Source organism: Xiphophorus maculatus, chromosome 12, assembly GCF_002775205.1.
Source record: "Xiphophorus maculatus strain JP 163 A chromosome 12, X_maculatus-5.0-male, whole genome shotgun sequence".
Lineage (NCBI taxonomy): Eukaryota > Metazoa > Chordata > Actinopteri > Cyprinodontiformes > Poeciliidae > Xiphophorus > Xiphophorus maculatus.
The window spans coordinates 21,848,525-21,876,076 of NC_036454.1; the positions used below are offsets into that span (position 1 = coordinate 21,848,525).

At 40.0% G+C, this 27,552-nt stretch overlaps 1 protein-coding gene across 4 annotated transcripts in view; it reads right to left on the reverse strand.

Annotated features, from left to right (window-relative positions):
- rtkn (rhotekin) overlaps positions 1–27,552 on the reverse strand; it is a 71,360-nt gene that overhangs the window by 12,604 nt on the left and 31,204 nt on the right. Inside the window, exon 1 of one of the 4 annotated variants that reach the window (XM_023343449.1) lies at positions 17,283–17,948. The exons of the other annotated variants lie outside the window; for them this stretch is intronic. Within the exon in view, the coding sequence (XP_023199217.1) occupies positions 17,283–17,306 (24 nt within the window). The 5' untranslated portion in view covers positions 17,307–17,948. Of the gene's footprint in view, positions 1–17,282; positions 17,949–27,552 lie in introns of those variants that run through there. 4 annotated transcript variants of the gene reach the window in all.

The window sequence follows — 27,552 nt, forward strand, 5'->3', positions numbered from 1 at the left end:
TTTGACAAAAAAAAAGACACTTGTCTCTGTTCTTGGTATGCTTGTTAATTTTGGTTAATCACATCAAAAGTAAATAGTGCAGCATTGTTTGGCGTAGCTAGATTTTAATATTGCTACCACACTGTTTGTTATTTTGCTATACAAGCTGCTGCTCTGAAAAATGTGTTAAATGGGTCGACAGGTGATAAAATTAAAGATTTCGTGAAACATCAAGTCTCGTCATTTCTTTGGTGCATGTGTGTTGCTTCTGCCTCTTCTCCTCTGTTCTGAATAGTTTGTGAATACCATGACAAATGGTGTGAAATTTACAGGTTTCAGTTGTGTCCTGACTGGGTATGTTACTTTTCTGGGAAGTTCCTGTCTCTTTTTAATTTTTCGTATTGAAGTATTAGCGTACTGTCTAGAAATAAAGTTTCATGTCTCTATGAGTTTCCCAAAGTGGTCACATAACTGTTAACTAATTTAATCAGAAGATTAGCAGTATCCCAAATTTACCTTTGAGTTTCAAGCATCCAGCATCCTGAGGCACGTGAAACATCTGGACGGCTTGAAATTAAATAATGCTATAATTGCTGATAGCCTAGCTTTAGCCCACTTCAAAATGCTCAGCAACAAAACATCATGAAAAGGAACAAGAAATAAGTTTATTAAAAATTGTAACTGTACTTACTGAGTTAAATATATGTTTACAAACCAAAATAATGGGTTCTGCAGTATCTGGAGTTCCACTGGTGATTGAGTTAAGGAGGACATAATCACAGTATTAATATAGGCCTTGCAATACTAATGCAATGTATTGTCTTATTTAATTATACATTATAACTTTTTAGTCTTCAAGCTACATGTCATTGATTTTTGTTACTGCTGTATTGGACATTGACTCATTATGAGTAAATGCCTGTACATAAATTACTTGGCTTGTACCTGGGAATCAATAATCATGATCAGGATATCCCTTCCTGTAATTTATGTAAAACAAACAAACAAACAAAAAACACTAGATCAGACATAGAGGGTGGAAAACAGTGAAATGTTCAAATGTCTTTGCGGTGCTCTGGTACCTCAAACTAAACTAAATGCATCACTGAAACTAGGCCTGACAAGGGACTATTGAAGAATGCCTACATGTGTATTTGTACACGCCTTGTAAAGAAGCTGTCAGCAGAGTCCCGTTGTGCACAGCGGGCCTTAGAGTGACCTGCTGGGAAGACGGGTTTGTATTTTTAGCAGCTAAATTAACAGGCTTCTCCTTCTGGGTATCTCAGAATAGAGATGGAGCAACCTAAATCTGCCTATAATCCACACGTCCCCCTGTTTGTAGGGTTAAGATGCTAAAACCAACTGACACATTGAAGCACGCAGCAAATGTGACCTTTTACACATGCTCACAGGCCTAGGTGAACACTGGCACTCACACACACACTTTCCCAGTATGAGATCAGAGTGGCAGGTGTTAGACCAGCGGACATAGCCAAATAGAGGCTGACTGCCTGCGATCTTAGGGGAGAAGACAGCAGAAAGATCGGAGGGTGGGGTATCAGCAGTGACATTAAGGGGATGTGATGTTGTCAGAGAAAACAAGCGGGAGATAAAAGGACGGGGAGCAGAGTGGAGGGAGAAATTAGGAAGATAGAAAGAGAGAGGGAATTGTAGAGGAAGGGAAGGTGGGGAAATCAAAATGGTATGTGTGGAGGAAAAAAAATGGAAATCCAGAAAAGCCAAAAATAATTAGATTTTCTGAATCTTGAATACACAAACTCACGCAGTGGTGCTCTTTGGGATTTTGGGGTCAACAAACAGATATCAATCTTCTCTTTTAAAAATATATCCCTCTAGCAGGGAATTTAATGCAACAGTAGATACCAGATGGTCATGCCTCTGCCGTCTCTCTGTTCCCGTTTGGCTCAGCTGATCCTTGCATGTCACTGGGGGAGGAAATCAGAGATACTACGACTACACAAACAACACTCTTCGGGGCATTTGACGCCACTGCAGATGGTGTTTAATGGTTTGTTTACATTGTGCTGTTCTGCATGGATAGGCTTTCCTGTTCAGATCAGCAACCCTTAACCTCTGACTGCTATCGCTAAGCAGGTCAGACGCCTGCGGACGCACCACGATATCAGCCCTCCAGCTGAGATTTAACACCAAATGATTCATAAAACCATTAACTCAAAGAAAATGAAAAAAAGGAGCAGAAGGAGGTATAGAACGTTTCTACACAATAATTTGTATATGAAAATAGAAAGTGCACTTCTGACATTTTTAGGAGTGTGAAATTTATATTTCACTGCATGCCTGAAAAGTCATCACATATATTCAGTTTTACTATCTTAAAAAAAATGGAAAATTGAGAAAGAAGAACAAAGATTGAGATTTACAGTATACAAATATACTAGAAAGAATTATTATTATTATTTGAATAGGACCACCTTATATTTAAGTAAATGCAAATTACTATAGGTGAGAAAAGAAAAAAAAGGAGGGTTCAAATTTATAGGCGCTTCCACCTCACAAGATCAAACCCTCTGATCCAAACGTGGCCAGGAACTTTCTGCATGTAGTTAGTGCGTTCTCTCCTTGAACGGGTTCTTTCTGGATACTCCAGCTTCCTCTGAGAGATCAAAATTATGCATGATAGGTTATTTGGTAACTCCAAGATTCATACATTGTCTCATCTCCTCAGCTGGATATATCGTTACACCTCTGGCCCTCAGAGTATGTGAGGTGTTTTACTTATAGACACTACTGCAGTAGTGGTTGTTGTATGAAGTCCAACCAAGCAAAACATTTCCTCCTACCATGCCACCAAAGAAAATAATTTATTCTCCAGCCACTACGCAGTCATGTCACTAACAGTGGTCACACTGCAGCAGATTTTCTGGTCAAATACAAAAACGTGAAAAGCCAAGCTAAGAGGAACATAATGAAAGGTACTTCAATAGTCATACAAATTTTTACCAATTTTTCAAACAACTATACAAAAAAAAGCTATTTGACTGCACAAAATATGGACAATCAATGCCAGAAATAACTTAGATTAGCATCAATGTCAGCTGTCAAACTATTGCATTTCTGCACAAACAAAAGAAATAACTTGAGAATTCATGACCACTCCCAAACATAGGGACTTTACTGACCGAACTGCTGGCTTTCAATTAGCCAGCCACAACTATGTGCCTCGCCTCTCTCCACCCTCTTCCATTACTTTCCCTCTTACTTACTCTGTTCCTCTTCTGCACCCAAGGTTGTGCTTAGTGATGGAGGGAGAAGTAGAACGTAAAAGAAAAGGTACAAAGGACAGACTAAAGGATAAAGTGGGGCTGCACATTCCAGTAGGAACTCTGTGTACCATTTTATATAAAAAAGTGCAATGCCCCCACATGTGCATTGGTTCACACAATGCATAGCCGGCAGTCAGACTACACAACAATCCAAACCCAAACCGCTCCTAAACAATGATCCCATTCACCACACAATGTTCCTACAGTGCTTCAGACTCCAGCTGCTGCTGGGAAGTCAGGGCACGGCAACTGTGAAGGCAACTGGTTTGGTACTGATCATGGAAGATGGAGAGGAGGGAGGGAACAGAGGAACCAATAGAGTTCTAGAAATTAGCTTTTACGATAGCAGACTTGGCTACAAAACAACGTAGGCTTAATCTCAGCCAAGGTATACTTAGATTTCAAATACACACAAGCAGACAGAGCCCTGCGAGGCAAAATGCCCCATGAAGACCAGCATGCTGAACTCATTTTTTAGGTGATTTACAGCGTTTCAGCGGTGAACCTGGCTGCACTTTCAGCCTGAGCAAAGTGAACTCTCGCACCTCCTGAGAGTGTATGCATTCAATTACACTCTGACAACGGAGGCTGTTTCAGCTCTGCCTGGACTGAAAACTACTGTACTCGCACATGTGAGTTATGGGGTTGTGATGTGAGGTCGTGTGCAAGTGACTTTACCGCCAGCTGTTCTCTCACAAATACCAGTGTGTTTTGCCGCAGCCGAGTGCCGGTACGCACCGGGCGGAGTCAGAGCAGAATGTGTTAAAGAGAGAAATAATCTGCCTGTCTCTATTTACTAAATCATGTTTTATGAACAAGCACAAGACAGAAGAGTATGCCTGTGAAAGCAATAAACTGTACGCGAGTCAATTAGAGCGCTTTTGTTCCACATGTGCACTTTAAGCTTGCAAGGGCATTTGTTTAGATGGAAGGTGGTCCTGTGGAGAGGAACAGCTGAGTGTATCTCAGGCGATAAAGCAAATTTGCTTAGAACGCCAACTGAGCACAAGGAGCTCAGACTCTTCCAAGAACTGATCACTCCGGCAATTTATTGGCACAATAAATCTGTACAGCTCTTGCGTTCTGTGCACACTCAGCCCAGGTCTGCAGTATTATGCAGAAGCACACTGGGAGCTGGCAGGAGTAGAAGCAGACTACAGAATAAATTAAAAGGCAACTTAAAAATGATAACAATGACAGTTTGTGTGCACCCATGTGTGCGTTAGTGCAACTAACAGATTTGCCATCTATGTGGGGCTGGGTGGCTTTGTTTGGTGGCTTCATGTTTCAAAAGGAAATATTTGTAACTGCTTACAAATGATCAAATCTAAACTATCACAGGATTCTGCACACATTTAACAGTTTCATAGTGACATTATTACTCAAATGTGACCGCAATGTAGGCTAACAGTGGTGAGGAAAATTTAAATGGACTGAAATATTTCACATATAGAGACAGAACACCTTGTAACAAGTCAGAACATGTACATAAAATTATATTTTGTATTTTTATCCACATGCCATTTTGTCATTTTTAACAGGAATATTAGATGCTCCTTATGCTCATTTTGTGTTTTTGTCTCATTCACTGCAGTTCTCTTTCCAAGCACTAGGGGTCACCAGTGGAAAAAAACACAATTGCACAGAAATAATGAGGAGAAATAAGCCTTAGGTGCTCAGTGGGGGTAGGGTAGTTTAGCAGATCTTGAGTAAACCAATAGATGTGGTACCCCAGGAAAGGTAACAGCAAAGTATTTTAAAAAAAATCAGTTAGATGTTAACTTCATCTAAATGATAGTTTGCATGTGAAAAGCCATAAAATGTCTGTGTGCACTAGTGCAACCAAGAAAGAAGAAAGTTGCAGTCAAGAGATTTTTTTGTTGCACTCTACAGGCATCGTTCTGATATACCAAGCTGCGAAAACAATAATCGCACAGCACAAAGTTTTATAAAATATTGCGCACAATTACAGTCGACACTAATAAAGTGTGCTGCAGTTGAGTACCTGCGCCTTTACAAACACACCATGAACAGCAGCAGGCGATTTCTGCTTCTCTTTGACTGCAACTCTAAGGGGTCCAGAGAGAAAAATAATGCTCACTTCAGGCATCATAAAACGGACTGTAAATCCTCTCTGATCTGTGAGGCTGAAAATAAAAATCAACAAAACATGCTTATCCTCAAAACACAAAAGCAAACCATAAAAGGCTTGAAAATAAGAGCAGCTTGCCCCAATCACTTCCCATAAAGCCTATTTGAAAAAAAAAATAATGGCATCAGTTATGTTCTTTGTGAGAAGTTATTTGTTTTTCACAGCTGGTAAAAAGCTGTACCCCATCCCAAGATAAAAAGAGTGAAAAGAGCAGGGAGCAGAGCTGTTTCCTTCATTTACCTATTAAACAGAAATTGGGGAACTCTAATGAGAGTGAATTGGCAGAGCCGATGGTTTAAATGTTACAAGAGCCAATAGACGAATTAGTGAACAACACATGTGCACACTGACACTGTAACCTTACGAGAGCACTTTACTGGAACAGTAAGTGTGCACAGCAAATGTCTACTACACAAGCTGATACTGTATTAGTAAGTGATTGGCTTTACCCCTGAGTCAGACGCTAATGTGGAGAATTGAGAGGCGGATTTAGAACAGGAAGGGGTGTGAAGCAGGTCTTTCTAAGCTCCTGATCAAAGACCACTGTGATCTATCTTAACAAGAACACAATGTCGGCACATCCCTAAGATCAAGTAAAAGAGGATTTATCCACATTTTGAAAATGGCACATTAGGCCAAAAGATGTTACATAAAGCAAGCTGTGCAAAAATTGTCTCTGTGAAGTTGCAGGCTGTTCTTTCCATGAGGAAATGCATCAGGTTAGTGTTTGAAGTGAGGTGCTAGTCTGTGAGCGGAAGCTGGCTGTGTCGCTTATTGACTCTGCTTATATATCTGTGAGGGCTCGAGAGGGATGTGTGACTCAGTTCTCTTCACGCCTGGGAGCTCTCAGGACCTAACACCTCCACTAAACATGGAAAAGGAAAGCATAAGTGGTGGACGGTTTTGCCGTTTTGGTCATATTTGCAGTCTTACAGGAGTAATACTTAGTGTTTTCTTTCAGTTCAATCGTGGCAACAGACAGGTAAAGATAGAAAAAAAACATTATTTGAGGATTTCAGGATTGGTGCACTTGGGAAATTTAAATATAAGCCATATTACGTCATGCTGAGAACAATCTTTAGAGTGAGTACTGTTATTATGAAAAGTTGACTCAAAAATATCTACTTTCAGTCACAGCAAGGTGGTTAAAATTAAGTCAGGGACAGAGGTAAGAAGACAGTTAAAAAGAAACATGCTGAGACATGTCAGTGTTTTTCTTAGTCTGCACATAATCAAGTCTAAGAAATACACAGCCGTCCTGTTCTTAGACTTCAGCGGATAACAGGAAGGCTGAATGGAGAGCAGAAAAGTTGCTCATGGAGGTGAGGATTAAAAAAAAATAGCTGACATGTAATGTTGCTATGATTATCATATTCAGTGATAATATCCAAACATCTAAGAAGTATAAGACTTCCCACATTAATTCCCCACCACCATCACCAAACTATTTGCAATAAAATTCCTCAACTGAGAAAAAGCCAAAGCACTTTCTGGTTGTACAAAAAACCTCAGTAGGGCGTCGATGAAAGGAATGTCATTGTTCTGGGAGGATGAGGACAAATGGCTGTAGAGAAACAACTGAAAACACAAAAGGAATAGCATAGAGGGCAAAAGGTCACAGCGCCAAAGCTTCCTGACAGAAAAAGGCATCCCTGCTGGGTGCTGTACTCCTAACCTTCTTTTCACTCTCAGAGGGTGAAGGGTGACAAGTTATTTCCTGATAGCAAACTCTTTGTTTATAGCACACAACAACATTTGTCTAAAACTCTTATTAGTTGACTTATGTGAATCAGTGCACCAGACGCTCCTCCTTCTCTCTGCCACACATGCATGCAGACTGCTTGTCTCAATAATCCAAGGCTTTCCCTCTACAATCAGGATGAGGATATCTGGACTAATAAGCTCAACCAGGATTTAAACCTGCCAATTTGTCCGCCTTGTTGTTTTTTAACTTCTCCTCTCTTTGCACAATGGAGGCAAGCTGTTAAGTGGAAAGCGGAATGTATAAATATATTTTAAAAAATGCAACTGAAATAAAATACTGATCTTGAATTATAGCAAAGTCTCTCAAAACATACTCTCTTACTAGCCATTGCATTGTGCTGTTTTTTTTTTTTAAAAAAAAACAGAGTCAATGCACACTTTTACAGATGCTACCGACTGGTACTGGTAAATTTCCAGATGGATCTGTTAGAAACTCGATCTGCTATCTTCTTCTGGTTAGTGACGGCACTATGTCCAAGCTCTACCACAACACAACAGCCCTGCCCAAGGCTGTTACTGAAAGTGTAGACTCAAAGTTTGCCATTTCCAGTATGTGAGGTCCGAGGGAAGAGAGAAACATACAACCCTATTTTAAGATAAATGTATTTTCGATGCCAAATCTGCAGCTCAGTGAGAGTCCAAGAAAGCAAGACTTTCAGCAGACAACAGGAAGGCTAAACAAAATACTGAAAAGAAGCTGTGTTTTATCCTTTTGAGCTTTCAGTCTGTTATCTGTTTTCTAACACATTGGATTTGGAAATACTTAGAGTGTTTGAAACTAAAATCACAATAAGAGACTATAGTTTCATTAATGTTAGCTGCGCTAATGAGTAACATTGAGCTAGTAAACAGCTTAAAATGTATACCGAGCAGTCATTTTATTTTAACACTTAATTTTAGCTAATGGAAATTTGATTAAACCAAAATTGATATCAAAAGGTCAAAGCTTTTTTTTTTTTTTTTAAATCAAACACTATTTGGTGAATCTTTGCTTTGCAGTTCTTGTAATTGGAATTGCTTCCATTTCCTCTAGAGGCCAGAGAGCTCACATCAAGCACTGGGTTCTGTTCAGACTGCTTTTAACACCCTCTATTATTTATTAGCTTTGCTCTTACTTTATTTAAATTATGAAGCTGTATTTTTTTTTTTTTTATTCAACCACTATTGGGACGTTCCTTTGTCACAAAGGCTTAAAAAAAATGAAAAAAGATAAAGATGCTTAAAAGCCAGATGTTTGTGGGTGTGTGTGTGTGTGTGTTTGTGGATGTGTGTGTAGCGGGGGTTCATTGAACAGCTATCGACCAGCAAAGGCTTTGAGTGAATGCAGTTCATTATAATATTCATGAAGCAGGATTTCAGAGCAGAGAGAGACCGGAACCAGATATCATTAAATTGACCTTCAGTCCTCAGTCTGCCTTAACAAAAAGGCTGGTGAATAACACACCGAGCCTTTTAATGTTATCTCTACACAATTTTTGCTCTTAAATCCTTTTCTTTACTGAATATGAATGAGGGAATCCTTTTGTTGCCAATGCAAACTGCTAACCCAAGCACTATGGGAACAATTAAAACAATTTGACCTTAGCATGAGTAATGCTGTTCAAATGATTGGACCACTTGACTTTAGTGTTTTCAAGGATTTTATTTTCCTTTTTTAAGACACTTCATTGTCATAGTAAAGTCAAAAAGTACAGAAAATGAATGTACGACATTGTGTGCAACCCCAGAATGTTACACAACCCCAGTCCTTCATCCTCAGGGTGAAAGCACAGAGAAAGGGACAGGTGAGACATAGCTAGAGATTGTGCCTGCATATATATGTGATTTATGAAGGAGGTGACTCCAATTTTGATGTTGATATGCAGCACTTACAGGTAACTCAAGGTAAATATGACTCTAACATGATTCAGAAACCATTGTGCTGCTTTAGATTCTGTCTTTAATGCCAGATTTACGATCCAATACCCTGACTTTCAACAACATATGACAGCAAAACAAATGGAGTGAGGCTAATTGTGTGTGAGCAGAACTCACCAACTATGTGGCAACACTTTGAAATTTTGATTTGAGAGGCTCACTGACATGATGCAGACTCCCAAACAAAGTCCTGCATTCTAGTAATTTTCTCAGAATCAGCAAAGAGGGAGGCAAAGAGACTGCTGCTGACGGCAGAATGAACATAAAAGACCAAGAAATCCAGAGTATGATGTAAAAAATACAACATCCCTGAGCAAATGAGGAAGAGTAAATATTTCACTTCACCAAGTCATACATCTGTTGTATCCTTGTTTTGATTTTTCATGCCAACCTACAACCTGTACAAAAACATGTCATACTTAACTAAGCAAATAATAAAGTAAATAATCACAAATCATTTCTGTATATTATTTTCTAAGAACTTTAAGCTGAACACCATTTCAATTGTCTCAACCCCAGTTTGGGCCAGTCCCTCATACAAACTAGATTAAGAACAAACCTAATATAACTGACCCTCTGCTTAATGAGAGTCGCATGAATACATTTGCTTGTTGCAGACTAGATAGAGCATAACTTTAAGTCAGTTTAGGTACAAAAGGTCTTGTAGCAGACCAAACGTTTGGCACAAATAGACACAAACTGCAAAAGTATGAAAAGGCAAAGAAGCAAGTTGACCAGAATCTATTTTAGAGTAGTGGAGTTCAGTAACTTTGAATACATTTTCACTGACATCAGTACAACGATCTGCTTAAATAATGTGCTGTGGCTTCCCCTTGCACACCAAAACTATTTAAATTGAAAAAACATACATATATTTTTGAAGATTTTGCAGTGTTTGTCTCTGGGCAGCGGATTCTTTGGTTCCTTACGATTGCCAGGGGAAGCATCTGTGGACTGATGTAACCTAAGATTGCCTTGCTGGATTAGAATCTGGGAAGTTTAGAAGCTACAGTGACCGACGCATTACCTGAGCAGTGTTTTTTCAGCGTTACAGGCAGACCGTCCTGTTCAGTAAGTGAACTGCTATGAAATCAGAGTGTCGCTGCAGAGCAATGTTGGGCCTGGGATAGAGCTACAGCACATCACATGTGATAATTACGGTTAGGTCGTAATATGGTTTTAGGATACATTGCGGTTTCCAAAAATAGCAGAAGTATATCTCTCAATAATAAACTGCTGCAAAAGTTATGTAATTTGTGCAAATATAATTTCAAATGTGTCACATCTGTTTTTAAGATGTCCTAGAGTTACTTTGTGGTAATTGCTTATTGGGCTGTTGTATTATTATTATTTTGTTCAGCAGTGTTGAGGTGTGTTGAGGTGACTACCTGTGATTAAAGGATTAATTGCAGGTGTCAGCAGTTACTTCCTACATCACTACAAATCTGCACCTATATTTGGCATTACCTGTTTATTTGAAGTCAAATAAAGACATCAGTGCCTTTCCCGATAGGACTACAGAAAATTACCAAATTCTTAAAACAACAATAAGTGGTTCTCTTTATTACCCATCATGCAAACTTTACTGAGGAGTCTGCCAAATACTGCAGAGGGAAGAAATGCCAGGCCTCTAAAAACCTGATGAAATATCAGTATCAGCCAATATCTTAAATTAAAAACATTTGGAGTGCTTACAAAAGCATTTGTTGCTTTTATCAGTTTGCCCCATAGAGCAATTTTGGCAGTTTTGCCTTAATTCAAGTAAGTAAAGTTAAAAATTTTCAACAGACTCTTAACAACACTCTCCATTAAGCGCAATCTGTCTATGGAGGAAATAAAAATATATGCTACTATCAAAGCTTAATGATTATAAAAAATATTAATATTTTACAACCCTAGTACATAACAAGAACAAACCACTTACAAGCCCGTGTATCAAATGATCATGAAGACTGTTTTTGTCTCAAAGCACGGATTAATGACAGATATATTAATGTCAAAGAGAACATACTGTATGTAAAGTGAGATTCACTCAGTCCCAGATTCCACCACTTGGCCTCCATCCTCTGGCCACTTTACAGCACTTACGGTCAGCTCTGGTTACTAATGGCTACTGCATTAGGCCTCCATACATGTGTCCACACAACTGTTCAGCAGGAGAAAGTGGGAAAATGAGCTGGGGAGGCAATAAAGCAGATAAGACCAGCTGAGATTGAAAACGGAAAAAAAACACACAAAAAAAACAAAAGACAGTCTAATTAATCCCAGAAATTGTGAGTTTCTTCTTATATCTGCCTTCCAGCAAATCTATTACAGATTGGTAGTGGAGGGAGGGCCCCCATATTTACATAAGTTACACCTTACACCTCTGCACACTGATTTACTCTACCATTTATCTGCAGAGGGACAACGTACATACAACACAATCATTATTCAGATACAACAGAACAATTTGAATCCTCTGAGTGCTGACAAATTTTATAAGGTGTAAATTAGCAGTCATGGTTTTACATTAAGGCTCACAGCAGGACGTTTTTTAAATTTACAATAACAATGCTGAAAATCCTTCTATTTACACTGTTATACAGCTATTTAATCCAGAAGCAGAAGTGTGTGTGGTTCTTTACTTCATGTACACAGCAGTTTCCAAACCCTGCTATGTCTTTAACATCCACAGCATGCATATGAGAAAGGGAGACTGGAAGGAAATGGGGGCATAGGATAATATGAATGAGCAAGAGTAGCATAAAAAACTATTAATTTGTGTAATAGGACACTTGATATTATTGGAGCATCTGGATTTATTCCGTGCCATTTGTGTATCTAGAAGTTCACTTCTTTCATTAAGATTAAAACATTTATAACATTAACCTCAATGCTAATTCTCACTGTGACCAACAGGGACTCTGAAGCATCTGGGTCAGCTTTAGATCCACTGTCATTAAGGGTTAGTTGGGTTTTAACCCAGAAAATGAATAAGTGGGCCAAGCAAGTGAATGCAGAGTAAATATTATTGTCTTTGAAAAATCAGAGCTTCCCAATATTCATGTGCTTGGCTCTTAGCCCAGTCAGTCTATAAATATTAGACATGCTTATACTTGGCCAAGTTTTACAGAGCAAAGGTCAATAAGGTCATTCACTGCTCAGTGTGTGGATTCACAGAAGCTCTCCTTCACTATATTTAGACCTACTTACAAACCAATGTGAGAAGACGCTTCTCTCCTTTTTTGTCTTTATTTAACATGCAAATGATTTTACTAAAAATAAAATACATAGGTAAGATAATAAAATTCGTTTCTCTAAATTCTCCCTAGGTGTGAGTGTGTGTGTGTACATGGTTGTGTGTCCTGTCTGTCTCTGTGTTCCCCTGCGACAGAGTGGCGACCTGTCCAGGGTGAATCCCGCCTCTCGCCCGTAAAATTTGCTGGAGATAGGCACCAGCACCTCTCCTGACCCCGCTAGGGACAAAGGTGTTAGACAATGAATGAATGAATGAATGTATGAATGAATGAATGAATGAATGTATGAATGAATGAATGAATGAATGAATGAATGAATGAATGAATGAATGAATGAATGAATGAATGAATGAATGAATGAATGAATGACTGGATGGATGGATGGATGGATGGATGGATGGATGGATGGATGGATGGATGGATGGATGGATGGATGGATGGATGGTAATATAATATGTTAACCCAGACGGGTCAACAAAATGCAAATGCCACAACACAATAACAAAAAGCTACAACTGAAGTTATGCTAGCAAGTTCTGTCTTAGCATAGCTTCTGTTGTGGTTTCTGTTGAATTTTGTTGACCTTTCTTGGCAAACATACAATAACGATGAATACATTACTAATTACAAATTCAAAGACTACAAAAAATAATTCATCATTTGCAGTTAATAACAATTAGTTGTTTTTTTTTTTCACATACATTTTTTTTTAAATTGCTAGTGAAGCACAAGGAAAGTGGTTGGGGTATTAGACAAGTTTCAGCTTGTGTATTTCAAAGAACTGAAATCGGACATACTGTTACTGTAGAGCGCAATGAAAAAGAACCTAAGGTAGACAAATTGCCACCAGATCTTCTATCTTGCAGCAGCCATATATTTATCAGACTTGCTTTGAATTTTCTTTCAACCCCAATCTAATACACTGCTCTGGCTGAAGGTGGATGATTGTTGCAGACTAGTGTGTGTTCACGGATGTGTTTGACAGAGCACTAAACTGAATCCCTGCTGTTATTATTATTGATTTTATACTGCCATGTTAGCGTTTCATCATAGAGCCACGAGAGCAAAATGAAGCCTTAGCCCTTTACTGACACCGTCAGAGATTTAGTGCAAACATTCATTCTGTTTTTGCTCATATCATCAGCTCAAAAGCAATTCCGCTAAACAAACAGCACCTCATCATTGATGAGCAGCATAGAGGTGAGTAAAATGAGGGAAAACATCAACAGCGGCCATAAAACACACACGTAGCAGGTAGCAGGTATTGGACAGGGAGTCGGAGAGAAACAAGATGAATGGCGCACAGATCTGCATCTGCTCCCTGAGACAGCCATGATAGATGGACATGGATGGGCTCTGACCATGATCCTCAGCCAGCAGCTCTGCATTAGCTCCTTGTCTGAAAATCTCCTTGTGAGACGGAGCTCTTTCCTCCATCAATCACTTGACATCCTTCTGCTGCACCATAAGGTCATCACCTTGTTCTAACTGTTGGTATTTCTCCTTTTTGCTTAATTCACCCTTTTTTTCATCTACTAAACCAAAGTTGTCTTTCTGCTTAATGCTCCATGATATGAGAAAATCTTGCGATGATGATGTCAGGTGTGATAAATGCCTGTTTACAATCCATCACTCTGTGACCTTTTGTGGGTGATCCCATTAGCGGCCGCTGTGAGCATCGGCTGCTGCAACACTGTCCAACTGGCTAAACATTACATTTACATGAAAAATGCAAGTTCATAAAACTCAGAACACATCATCCAATTATTGGACTCCAAATAGGACTTTGCAATATGAACGTTGCACACACTGATATCGACTGAAATAATGGTGGTGGCATAGGCTTTACTGCAAGTGCATGCATGGTGAGGCTAACTGGTCAAACTGGGCTCAATGATGTCAGCCTGGTGATCTGTGTTGGCAGATCAGGCAGACAGATTTGAATATCACCTAAGCAGTCTGATGCATCAGTCAGACGTTTTGGATTTTGTGAGAAATTGGCTCAAAATGATCTCTGATAGAAAAATCCTGTAATTTCGGTCTAGCCAGGTACTCTTAACCAGCCAGCTTTGACTTTTATTGTTGCCAAATTTTGAAAAGTCCCATGCAATGTTCTCACATTTGCCTTAAATGTTATCCTGCAGCCACACAGAATACACATTGACATGCCGTAAGGAGGCCTTTAAACATTTCAATACTAAGAGAGAAGTAGCAAGGACAATTCAAATGCCTTATGTAACATCACCACAGGCATGTGTACAGAGTTGTTTTTACATGAACGTAATTAATCTTGACAGCACTGTAATAATCATCAAAATAACAAAACAAATCTGCATATAGATTGTAACAGAAGGGATAAAATCTCTCTTCTCTTTGCCTTTGTTGTAGTTTTGCAGTCTCGTTTCATATGAGGACATTTTTGAAACAAGAATTTATTTTGTGAGTTTTGCTTCTAAAATAAGAAATAATTTAATACTAAGGTAATAATGCAGTGAGAAAGCACTGCAAAGCAGTGTTGAGCTTGTTTTGTTTATTTTAGGCCAGGATCTAAAAAACCAAGGACGAGGGCAATGTGAAAGTTTAAAGCTACAAGAGAGGAAAGAAGTGTGTGTGAGTCTGAGTTAAGAGATCTATAATTCAGCAGGCGGGGAGGCAATATTGAGGAGGAGAGGAGGATAGGTGGCAAATTTTTTATAATAAGTCTCAGACAGCTTGCTCTGGGGGAAACGCTCTCACATTCCTCTACTAAACCTGCTTTCATGCAGATCAGTGCTTAGATTAATGGGTTGCACTCCACCCCCAGTGATTCTCAGGTCGAGGAAGTTCGACCAATCTCAACATCGACTGAAGACTCCTGGGAAACGGTGCTGGACAATATCAGCAGAGAAAACTGCATGACCTCTACGGCAGAAACACGGCAGCAAGGACAAGAGCAAAAGAAACACTGTGACAACAGATGTGAATAAAGGTTGAAGGGTGGGAGTGGCAGACAGATGCAAGCAGAAGAGACACTGGAGATACCTATCTTGACAGGGGGAGTCACTGATTTGGCTACAGAGACCTCCTCCGCAGTAAGTGGTTATTGATTGTAAGACGAGGGCCAAAGAACTCCACGTCCGGCAGACTGATGAGGGAGGGTGCGGACTTTCACTTCTATAAATGCAAACGCAACAAAAAGTGCGAGAGAAACAGCACTTAACAGCAGAGTGGACCGGTTTGACTGCAGCAAACACAACTAATGCGCAACCCATGCGATGAAAGGAGATATTAATGTGAAAACTGCATCAGGTTATTAGTGCTAATAAGATCCTCTCGCTCATCAGTGACCTTTTCAGCACTAACAATCAGAGATGGCTGAGGCTGCTGTAACAGTAGTAGGAACACACTGAGCACACACACACACACACACATCTTGGAGATGCCCGCTGCACAGAAACAAATGACGATACACACATGCGGTTCTGCTCTTTCAATATCTGACTGATGCGCGTGACCTTTGCAATCCATACGAGGCTAGAATCTGAACCCTAATCCTCTGGCCGACACTCACGTTCTCACACAACAGGACACAGTTCTTTTTCTCCGTCAAGCAGAGGCGATTACGAGAAGGATGATTTTGGTTTACCTATGAAGGTACTCACAGAATAAAAACATTTGTTCAAAAATATAATGACCTACAAGAGATGAATGCATGTCCTACACCCATCTTTCAATTTCAGCACAATTGCCAAGGTTTTAGGAGAGATTGGTTCACAACTGAAGTAAAAAGACTGATGAGTGGAAGATTTAAGTTCTTACTCCAAACATTTATCCAATTTGTTACGTCAACACACTCAGAGAGTTATTTTACTTGTGGATCTAGCTCCTGACCTTAAGTGACTGAAGTTGCTCCGAGTTTAGGAAGTTTAAAACAATGGATTAAAAAAGTTTTTTTTTTTTCAAAGTTTCAATCTCTTCTTTAATTATACAATTACGCTATCTGTGTGTGTCATGTGCGATTGTCTGCATTACCTCCTTGTATTACGTAAGACACAATATCACATTTGCAAATGATTTGCTTGGATGCAATATTTAGCAAATAATAACTCAAGCATCATGCATTCATGCTCTGCATATCTGTAAGATATTTGGCGACTTCGCATGTGATCCAGTTCCCTTTAGTTGACAAATCTTATGTATTTCTTTAGGGTCTGATCTGCTTGAGATTGTGATGAGTGATTGGAAACCATATGAAATGAAGTGTCAGAAAATAAAAGATAATATTAATAGATATTGCAATTTTTCAGCAATGGTATTACGAATTTAATATTTTCCTGAAACTCTGCAGCCCTACTTTCAACTGATAAAAATCTTTGTGACTAAGGTGCTGAAAATGTGGGAAGTTGTGATAATAGTAAAGGGAGTGATGAGTGGAAGATGTGGGTCAACTGCACTAATATCATCTTACCCATATCTGATCACATAGTAATGTGTGAAGCCTTGAGTTGAGCTGAGTCGATTATACTTGCCTATAACATGGGACATTTCTAATAACCAAACAGAGTGAAAGAGTTGGAACAGGAGCTAATTTTAATGGTAACTGAATTATTTACTAAAGCGTTGTCAATTAATGTTGAATAACTCCAATCTGCTGCTGATTAATCCAGATCTTCACCGATTTTCAATGGATTCGATCAATAATTCGGACACTGAGATAAGCAGGACTACTTCAGATTGTGAGATCTGGACTCAGTCTCTCCTTGTCATCGCACACACGACTGAGTCTGCTGAAGCTGTCTAGTGTTGATGTTTAGAGTAAAACCACGGAGCCTCGTGCGTTTTGTGCGTGGCTCTGACGACCCACTCAAAGCGCGATGCGTCTCACTAATTCCATTTTCCATTTAGCAAAAAAAAAAGAAGCGTGAAGCCAGAAATAAGCAGTCTTACCCTGAGGTTCTTGGAGTTGTTCATCCTTTCTGAAGGAGCAGCGCTTTTCTTCCCCACCAATAAAACTCTCCAAAACTGCCAGGCGCGTTACGCAACCGCACTGCCCTGTCAGCGTCCCAGAGGCAACGAAGAAGATCTTAACTCAGTTTTTCCCACCGACGAGCCTCCATTTACAGCCAAAATTAAATGTGAACGACAAAAGAAAACGTCAGTTCAAATATTTCACGTAAAGCTCCCAGTCACCCCCACTGTCTCTTTTGGGAACGTCAGCGGTCATGCGTTTGAATCCCTCTCTGCAGCCTTCAGAAGACAAATCTTCCTCATATCCGTCGTCGCAGTCCAGGACTAACACACACACTCACGCACGCACGCAAACACACGCAGCCAGAGGAAGGATAAAGACTGACCGACTGATGGACCAACCGAGAGCCGTTCCCGAGGAGGCGGGTGTGAGTGTGTGCGTCCTAATGTGTGTGGAACTGGCCGCAAACAGAGCAGAGTGAAATGCCATTGAAAGTCGATGCAGCGTCCAGCAGGGATCTCCGCGGGTCTTTAAGGAGCATGATCCCAGCTCAGTGTGTTAACCGAGAGAAACGTGGGCTTTGCGCTCCGTCCAATTCTCTCTACACAGACGCACTTCAGTGCTTCCTTTCCCATGACAGAGTGACAAAAAGGATCTGGCAGATTTTAAAGTGGGCTTAAGTTGCCACTAGCATCTACTGTTGCACTACACCGCCCACTGTGGAAAAGCTTTTTTTTTTTTCTCTCTTCTTTTTCAAGCTATGACTCAATTTTTTTCCCCCACAAGGCACATGGTCAGAGCTGGTTGGATCATAGTGTTTCTGTAGTAGTTAGTAACTGTTTTGGTTGTCAGAAATATACATACAAATAAATCTAAGAACAAGGGTGCATTCAGTCCCAGCCACTCTTCACTCCAGTAGTCTTTTTTTTTTTTTGCTTGCCTGAATCAGCTTTGAACATCTAGAGACTGAAATTGTAGCTGAAATTCAATCATAATGGATGTCGGCAAACATAACTTTTCCAAGTCTTGCCACGGATTCTGGATTGGCGTTAAATATCTGGGTGTGTGTTTACATCTGTTGTTCAACTGGGAAATGAATCTCAGCTCTCGTCGATCCCTGTGAGGAAATTGACTCCCACAGCATCACTACCGTCCTTGTCGCTCATCAAAAGGGACTCTGTATGACTATCTTCTTACCACTCCTTCAATAAGGACAGCTTTATGAAATGAACCGTTAATAGTTGTTTCACTGACAGATTCTCCCACCTGAGCTGTGACCCTCTGCAGCTCCTCCAGAGATACCATGGGCTTGTTGGCTGCTCCACAGCTTCATGCTGTATTTGACTGGTCTCTCAGTTTAGGTGGACAAGCAGGTTAATGATCTCTGACAAACCTCAGAGGCTTTCACAGAGCCACCTTTCAGATAATTTTTGGTAAAAAAAAACCATAATAATAATTGCCTTCACAGTTATGTTCTACTTTGTTTTGGTGAATTACATAAAGTACCAAGAAAATACACAGATGTTTATCGTTTTATGCTTATAGCATGACAAAATGTGAAAACGTCCAAGGCGCATTAATACTTCAGAAAAGCATTGTATATGAAATATTGCTCAGCTAGATGTCCGTATATAGTGAGTATGAGGAAGTATTTCTTTGGTTTCTTCAGCTACTTACTAAAAATCCCTAGATTCATGTAAGTGGCAGTGCTGAAAATGATTTCTCGTTCAGTCATAAATGTCGTCTAATGTGAAGACATCAAGGTGACTACAAATAACAGCCATCTTTATAAAGTTATGTCTGCAATTACACTTACTCTGCCTCCCTCTGCTTTTAGCATTTCCCATACCAGCGCACTTGGAAGTCGATGTGCAGTCGAGCGCATTGCCTTGTCCGCTGGTGATATATGGGAGTGATTTGCGGGCGAACAGAAAGGAAAACACACACTAGCCATTTAAGAGTTATGTGTGGGAATTTAAGCAGGGAGGTAAGAATCAGCTGGGCGCTCGGCCCGAGGAAGTCACTGCTGGAAAACACATAACGGATTTATTTTGGAAACATAGGAAGAAAACTGACCTCTGTTAGGAAGTTGTTTCTGCACCAAGCATTGTTCCAATTTTTCAAATAATTTCTCTAAATATTAACAGAGCACGCTTTTTTTGCTTTGTTTTTTTTTTTTTTTTTTTTTTTTTTTTAGAGATGGGAGAGAAAATCCACAGCATTTGTTTTGTTGCTTGTGGGTGAGCAGAATAGTGGCATGCAGTCCAGAGATGCAAGCAGCTGAGGTGTAGGAGGATGAGAGAAATTCTGTTTGTGGGCAGACTTGGCTATTAGAAAACAAAGCAACACAGTCCATCTCATTAAAGAAGCATTACATCAGTGCAAGAATGCAGCACTTTACCTCCAGGTAGAAGGACATTCCCACAGAAGCTGGAGTAACAAGGTAATAATAGGGCTGCAACAGATTTTTTTTAATAGTTTTGGTCATCAGCCCTCTTAAAATAAATCTCTTTCTCTTCTTGCATGCAACAGAAAAAAATAGCCTTGATAATCAAGGATTTAAGAGCTGTAAATATCCTGGAGTTAATCAGATTAAAGCTTCACAAGCAGCTGCTTGTGCAAGGCAGCAGGGAATATAGTGTAAGTGTTGGTTTACGTATACAGGTGAGTCACACTACTGCCCTAGTGCAACATCAATCTACTGTACTAACTAACATCTGCTGAGTCAAGAGGTCTAGTTATAAAATAAAACCAAATAGGGAACTTCCATTACTTTCTCTCTGCTTTGTAACTCAAGTGTTGGCTGAATGGATGATTGTTTAACAGTGACTTACACTTGTATTTTTTATCCCTTGAACCTTCTTCGAGTTCATTTTGTTGTGTTTCAACCACAAACTTTAACTAACTTTATAATTAGAGCCACAAAAAGCAGCACATCACAAAGAGAAAATTTGAAGTGAAAAAAAATTGAGTCAGGGCTATGAAATTGTTTCCCAAATAAAAATATGGAAAATGTTTCATTCACTTGTATTCAATGTTCTTCACTTTGATAACTGTGCATATAATCAAGTACAAACAGTTGCGTTCAGAAGTCTTGGGAGAGTATAGTGCTAGTAAAGGGAGTCAACTTATGGTGTGAACTGACACACTGGTCAAAGATAGCACTGATAAAGAAGCAGCCAAGAGGCCCACGGTAACTTTGGAGGAGCTGCAAACGTGTGCTCAAATTTAGCTTTACTGGAAAAGTTTTATAAAATTAATCTGTACATGGAGAAAGCAGCTCACTGTGCCTTCTTCCGGAGGATCAGTGAAGCTTGTTAGATGTGATGGGAGGGCGAATGACATCTATAACCTGGAAGAAAACCTGTTGGAGCCTGCAGGTGACTTGAGACTGGTGTGGAGGTTCTCGTTCCAGCAGGGCAAATACCTTTATAACACAGCCAGAGATACATTTGAGTGGTTCAGATTAAAGCACACTCAAGTGTTAAACTGGCCCAAAGTTCAGGCAAAAATCAAATCCAGAGTTAGTGGTAAGACTGAAAAAACTTCACAGGTACTCCCAATCTAATCTGACGAAGAAAATAGGGACAGAATTTTTCTTCTTTAGATGTACAATGCTGATGGAAACATACTGCAAAAGACTTGCAGCTGCAATTAGAGCGAAATATGACGAATGCATGCTAAATGTTTCATGTTTATCTGTACCAAATTATGAAAACCATAGATCATTTCCTTTCTATTTCACAATGTGCTGCTTTGCGTTGGCATATCACATAAAACCTCAATAAAATACATTTATGTGTTGACAGGTTGAAGTGAATACTCTTGCAAGGCACCATAAGTCCCACATTTTAAGATTAATACATTCCATCAGCCTGACTAGCCTTGCTATGCCGTCTGACTCTAAAGCACTTCCTATTGACTCACCAACAGCGCCTATCCCCCCTCAGACCTGTGTGTTTCTTCCTCTGTGTTCCAACTTAATGTCCTTCTTAAGATTACTTCCTTCCCAACAAAGATAAGGGAGCCTCACATGTGTCTATCTATAGAACATGTTTCTGAATCACTGCTGCCCATTGTCATGTTTTCACAGCGTTAGATGAGAGTGAGAGCCTACGGCTAACAGTGGCCTAGAGGAGTGAACACAAGTTATTCCCAAATGAGAAAGACTCAGTCTGGTGTTTAAGAGTTGACCCTATCAGCCCTCTGTTGGTCATACGATGGCATGGCAGCCTCTTCAGGATTCTTCACTCGTCTCCCTCACTCTCACAGCTAACTTCTGCCTTCTTGTCTGAGAAACTCTATCTTTATTGTTAGGTGTCTGTTGTGGTTTTGTTTAACACACGGAGGGCAAAAGGATGACAAGATCAGTTTTCCTCCCGGTGTCAGAAAGCATGAGTTTCTTCACAGCTGTTCGCAGGCATGACTGTTGCCTAACCACAAGTATGCTGAGAGTGGATTGAAGCCAGACCCCAAGCAGACATCAGAGCAGTAGGAAAACTATTTTTATTGACATATTGTAGCAGTGAACCTTTCTAGGGTTTTAAGACTCAAGCATGTCTAAAAGTAGTTTCCTCATTGTACAGTTATGTTTTAGGCAGCAAAACCCCTCTAGATTACAGATTTATCACCTCTTTAATCCTACCATGGAGCACACAGCCTCAAGAGGAAAACTGTGTAGTTCATCAGTACTTCAACTGTTTTACATCAGCAGGGATCATGTCCAGAGATAAATATAAATACTGACTAACAGTCTTCATGCAGCTCACAGTGACAGCTGTAGATACCAACTGCAAAGACCCGAATGACCTGAATGTGTGAGTTATCATGTACGCCTAAAATGGTGTCCAAAAATAAACGGCTCGTGTAGTTACATAACAACCAGCAGCCAGTTTTTGACCGCTCACATACTGAGCAATGACACATAGGAGCTAGGTGTAACAGTGGGGTTAATAGGGGCTTTTGGTCTGGTCGTCAACCACTCATATTGAGACGCCTTGAGTAGCACAAAACACTAGGAGACCTTGACCTGTTTCCCAGTCAGACAGAGTTAAGATAAGGTGGATTAACCTTTTCATCTCTTAGGGATCACCGGATTAGACCACTTGAACAGACATAGGTACCTGTCATGTCTGAAAACAAGAGGAAGCTGGATTTTCTACAGCAGTTTCCTTAATATGAGGGCAATGAACCTACAGACCCAACCCACTTTTAAAAAAATGCTTCACGTCATTTCTGTGTGATTTCTGAAAGGACCCGGAAGGCGAGAGATATATTGAAGTCAACCTAAGCAAGGCAATCACAGCGTAGCAAAGAAGACGCCTTGCACCAAAAAACAATCAGGAGGGGAGACATGTTCTGGCATTTCAAGCTGGCCGTGCACATCCCTGTTTTTGCCAGGTTGGAGCACCCACCATAAGTGATGTTTGCAAATCAGGAAGAGCCACAACGTAGTGTCTGAACTTTGGCTGGTTTCTGCAAGCTTATGCTGGTTTCTGCAAGCATATTTGATGCTTCCTCTTTTGGAAAATAGCACTTTCAATCTATGTTGTTTATAGCTGTATCAATAATATACTTTTTATCAATTCTTCTTCTGCTAAAACAGATTGAAAAGAGACAGATTGTAGTGACATCTACTGCTTAAAATGAGAACTCCAGTCAGTGCCACCCATTATCTGTTCTGGTGTTGATGTGCATTTAAAATAAGAACATCATTGATGGACTTCTGTTTTCTGTGTAAATATTCATTAGTTGTTGTTAAAATAACCAGATAGTGAATTTTAAAGGTTAATAAAACTGTGTTTGCAGCTGGTAAAACGTTTTTGAAATTTGAAGAAAATGGTAAAGATGGAAGCTATTTTCTTCTTGGCCCCTCTTGAACTAACTGCTGGCTTTAGTCCGATCTACATTTATAATTAATGGAAACATCAAGAGAGTTATCTACTGCAGATATACTGTAAGCTTCCATATTAAACCTCATTTCAAAAAGAGACTCATCTTTGTATGAAAACTGCTGGGCGAAAGAGGCCAAAGTCAGAGTCACAGTAGGAGAAAAAGCCAGTTTTTGGCAGCAACACATCATTCAGTGTCAAATTCACCAAGCCTTCAAAGAGTGTCGCTCCTCCTACAAACACCCGGCCCCTCCTAACGTGGCCCCAAGCCTTTAACCCCAAGTACCAAACATGATATCATCTAACTAGAGAGTACGACTGATCTCATCATGGTGAGACAGAGTGTTGTTTTTTAGGGCTGGGTGGAGTTGGGTGTTTAGGGGAATGCTCAGTCCCTCCATGCCTATTAACACCTTGCACCACAACTAGAGGTCTCTTTCAGCTGTTTCAGGCCTGAGATTTACCACATTAAGCCCCGACTCCTGCTGCCGCCACCCCCACCTCCAGGCCTGGGATTTCCCCAGCAATAGATCCCATTTGGGATTCTTTAATACTTCTCTCCTTTTTAAGGTAAAACATTCACAACCATCGATTTACAAAGCAATCCCACAACCTCTCTTGCCCTGTCGTTACATACATTTTGTTTGGTAAATCTCAGACCAGTTTAATTAAACATGGAGACATCATTAAAGAGAGAGAATATAAGTTTAATTTGGTCCTCAAGAAATCATTAAACTTGCTGAAATGATTGGGCATGAACTCTATACATACTGACTTCAGCTTTTCCAATCAACAAACACATCAACACACCCACTGGTTGCATAACTTTGACTCCAGTTCAGATTAATGGCGACTTAATTTTACAATCTGGCTTGTTGCTGAAAAAACAGAAGTTGGGCTGCAGGAAACATACAGCTCTACAAGAAACACTATTGCTCTAAACTGCAGGAGAACATGCAGGTGAGAATGAATTGTTTTAATGGAAATAATTGTTAGTTAGAAAGCTCTTGCTCTACACTTGTTTCCCATATTGTGCTCCAGGACACTCACCCTGTAGAGAGACATTAGATGGACATAAAGAACATAAAAGCTAAAAGAAAAAGAGCCAAGCATGCACAAATAGATTCATTTAAACCCACGCACATGATCCTCAAAGACACGCAAGTCAGTGAGTGAACTGACGGACCCACACTCTTGCCCACATAATGTTCTTTGCGCATACTTTATCTCACTGGAAGGAAAGAAAACAAATACATCACACAAGCTCATGAACAGGCTGTATAAACACAAAAGTAACAAGGTACAAGCCTAAGCACATTCCCAGGAGCTCCTGATAAGCCGCCAGCAGCAAACATCGCCGCCACTACAAAACTGTAACTTTCAAGGTTATGAACACAATAACTCAGGCTCCAGGTTTTACTTAGAAATACTAAATTCAAACGGTCTTAATGCATGTTCATGATAGCGAAACAAAAATTCAAAAACTATGCAGGGCTCAATGAAGAGGACTCGGGGTTAATTATTTTCAGGTTTTTAAAATGACTGAAAAGTTGTAATCAAACAAGGTGACTACAATAAAATCCTAAAAAGAGTAAAATGGTTAAAAAAAAAAAATGCTAAAACAACCACAAAAAGAGTGTCTTCTTTGAGCCTCTGCCTACCTTTGCTGATCCCAAACCCAGATAAACACAGAGGGATTTTATTGGAACAAGAAAACAAACAAAAAAAAATCAACAGAAGAAAGTTTATTAGTATTTCTAAACATATTTAACTGCAGTCTCTTCCATAATGCAGTTCTTCTCTTCTTCAACCCATGGCACGGCCAATTAGGCAAATTATTTAGTGATGTCTTTCAAAAGCTTGTAATAACTTTAAAGACAGTCAGTGTAGTATTGTGGACGTTAGAAGTTTGAATGCAGCTAAGTTTCTCTGAGCATTTCAAACTCTGTCATGAAGCTGTCTGGATTTAGAAAAGTTGGCATATTTTGGAAACATTATTAAGACTTTACATTCTTAAGGGAATACACATAAAAACTGATGTTTCTGTAACACAAGCCATGCTAAGTATGCTAATAACCACGGTAGCATAAGATACTAAACACAGCTAAAATATCAAAAACTTTAGGTTTTTGTTTTAGAAAATGTCCTGTTTTACTGCTTGGCCTTCTATTCCAAAGATACAAAACAATATTTTGGTTGCTGTTATATTTTCCTACATTATGCTTAGGGATAAACCAGAATTGGCTAAATTAAGTATTACTTGGTCAAAGCTTTACAAAAATCAGAGATTGGTGACAAAATCCTGGTTGGTGCATGCCTACTTTAAATGATGAAAGCAGTGGAAATAAGGGCCTGAATGCAGCTAAAGAGATAAGCAAGGAAAAGCTATCAGGCAGCCTCAGGCAGAGAAGGGGTGAGCAACAACATAAACCAGTCAGCAAAGGTGTGGGGAGGCAGGTCTATAGTAGGTTCCAACAACAACATCACCTTCAGCTCTGTGTTTTCTCCTGCTCCATCTCCCGGCCCGTGCCTGCTGTTTTTCAAAGGAAACCGGATCAGCACAGAACCCAACCAGGTTTCTCCTCACACAGAGGTCCTATTTAGAACAGCGCCGCTCCTCCCAACCGCCTCATGGGCAACGGCCAGGATGAACTACTGAGAGGCGATACAGTTTTGCGGTAATATCGATGGGAGGTATGGGGTGCGGATACAAGGTGGGGTGCCACCTGATTCGGACTTTAGATGGCTGAAGGGAAGTTGGCTGGAATAGCTGCGGTTTGGAAAGCAGATGTGTTGTTCCAAGCAGGAGAGCAAGGCTTGGTGTTGAGCAGTAGGTGTGTGTGATGTGACACAAAGACCCCTTTCTTGGTTACTTTTGGCATACACCGCTGAGAGAACTGCAAACAACTGTAGCAACCCAGGAGTGAAAATCTAAAAGCATACTTAATCGAAAACACACACACAGCAAACAGACTGAGCTCACTGAAAAACCCTGCCACACGAATAAACACATTTAAAACGCTGAAATCCTGAGTAATAAGAGTAGTTTGTTTTCAAAAGTATATAGCATATTGCTGGCCTGTTACTGTTTGCAAACAATTTCTTACTACAAAGCATACAATCACAAGCTTAGCTAAGCTAAAGCAGAAGTAGTCTGTCATGTAGGAATGTGCTCTGGTTCTGACATGACTTGTGTCCTGCTGACTTTAACACTCCTTCCACTTATGTCTGGTGGAGCTTAATATGGAGCTACCTAAACAACCTGCCAGCTGAACCAATACAAACACACAGCACATGTGCATACACACGCCGAAACACGGAGTGTTTTTTTTTTTTCTTTTTACCTGCTCACTGCTCCGTGAACTGATGCAGTAATCCTAATCAAAATGTCGAAAGGAAAGGTGTGCAGCGAATAAAGGCTGAGGCTGAATGTGGTGAAAGACGAGGTGTTGGGAAAGGAAATGAGGCAGTATGTTTTTTTCCACAAATGTTGAGACGAGTGAAAACAAAAGCAAATCAGTTGATCTGTGTTTGTGCCGGTTACAACCTAGAGACACAAAGATCAAACACGTCTGGGATTTCATTATTTTTCTGTTTGTAAGAATTATCCTAGCTTCATCCGTCTTCCCATCAACCCTATTTAGTTTCTTTGTACTTGCTGATTAAAAGCATCCCCTCAGCATGCCAGTGCCAACACTATGTTTCACCGTGATGACGGTGGGTTTAGGGTGAAGTGTTAGTTTTACAGAACAAAAAGTGTCTTGCAAATAAGGCCAGAAGTTCAGTTTTGTTACCAACACTGCTACTGTGTCGACATAAAAAAACATTTTTACTGTTCCACTGCAGATTTGGATTATATTTTATTTTTCAGCAGAACCATGTATTTTCAAGGAAGGAAAAGTAAAACTATGGAATCTAAAAGCTGAGGAATATCTTTTCCCATCCACGTCCATATGAACTCAGGGAATGTTTCACAGTCACAAGCAAAATGGTGAAACAATCCCAGTACGTGTTCATGGACATGACATCATATGTAGAAGGGATAAACTGAATCACACACGAAGTTCATTCCAAGCTGGTTACATCAGCACAGTTTCAAGCAGACAATGCATCCATCCATCTTGATTTTTTTTTTTTTTTTTCCAAGCAAATGTTTGCGGCATCTTGAACCACAGCTCTGAGACCGAATGAGGAGCCACTGTATACATATATCAGTCACAGGATATTTCAGGCTGAAAAAGCATCCAAGTTGCCATCAGAACTAAGTTTAGGTCTTTGGAGCGTGTGAGAGGTCGAGCACATGTCTTGGGTGAGCCAGCAAGAACCTGACATCTGACCCCCTCCGACCCACTCCCAT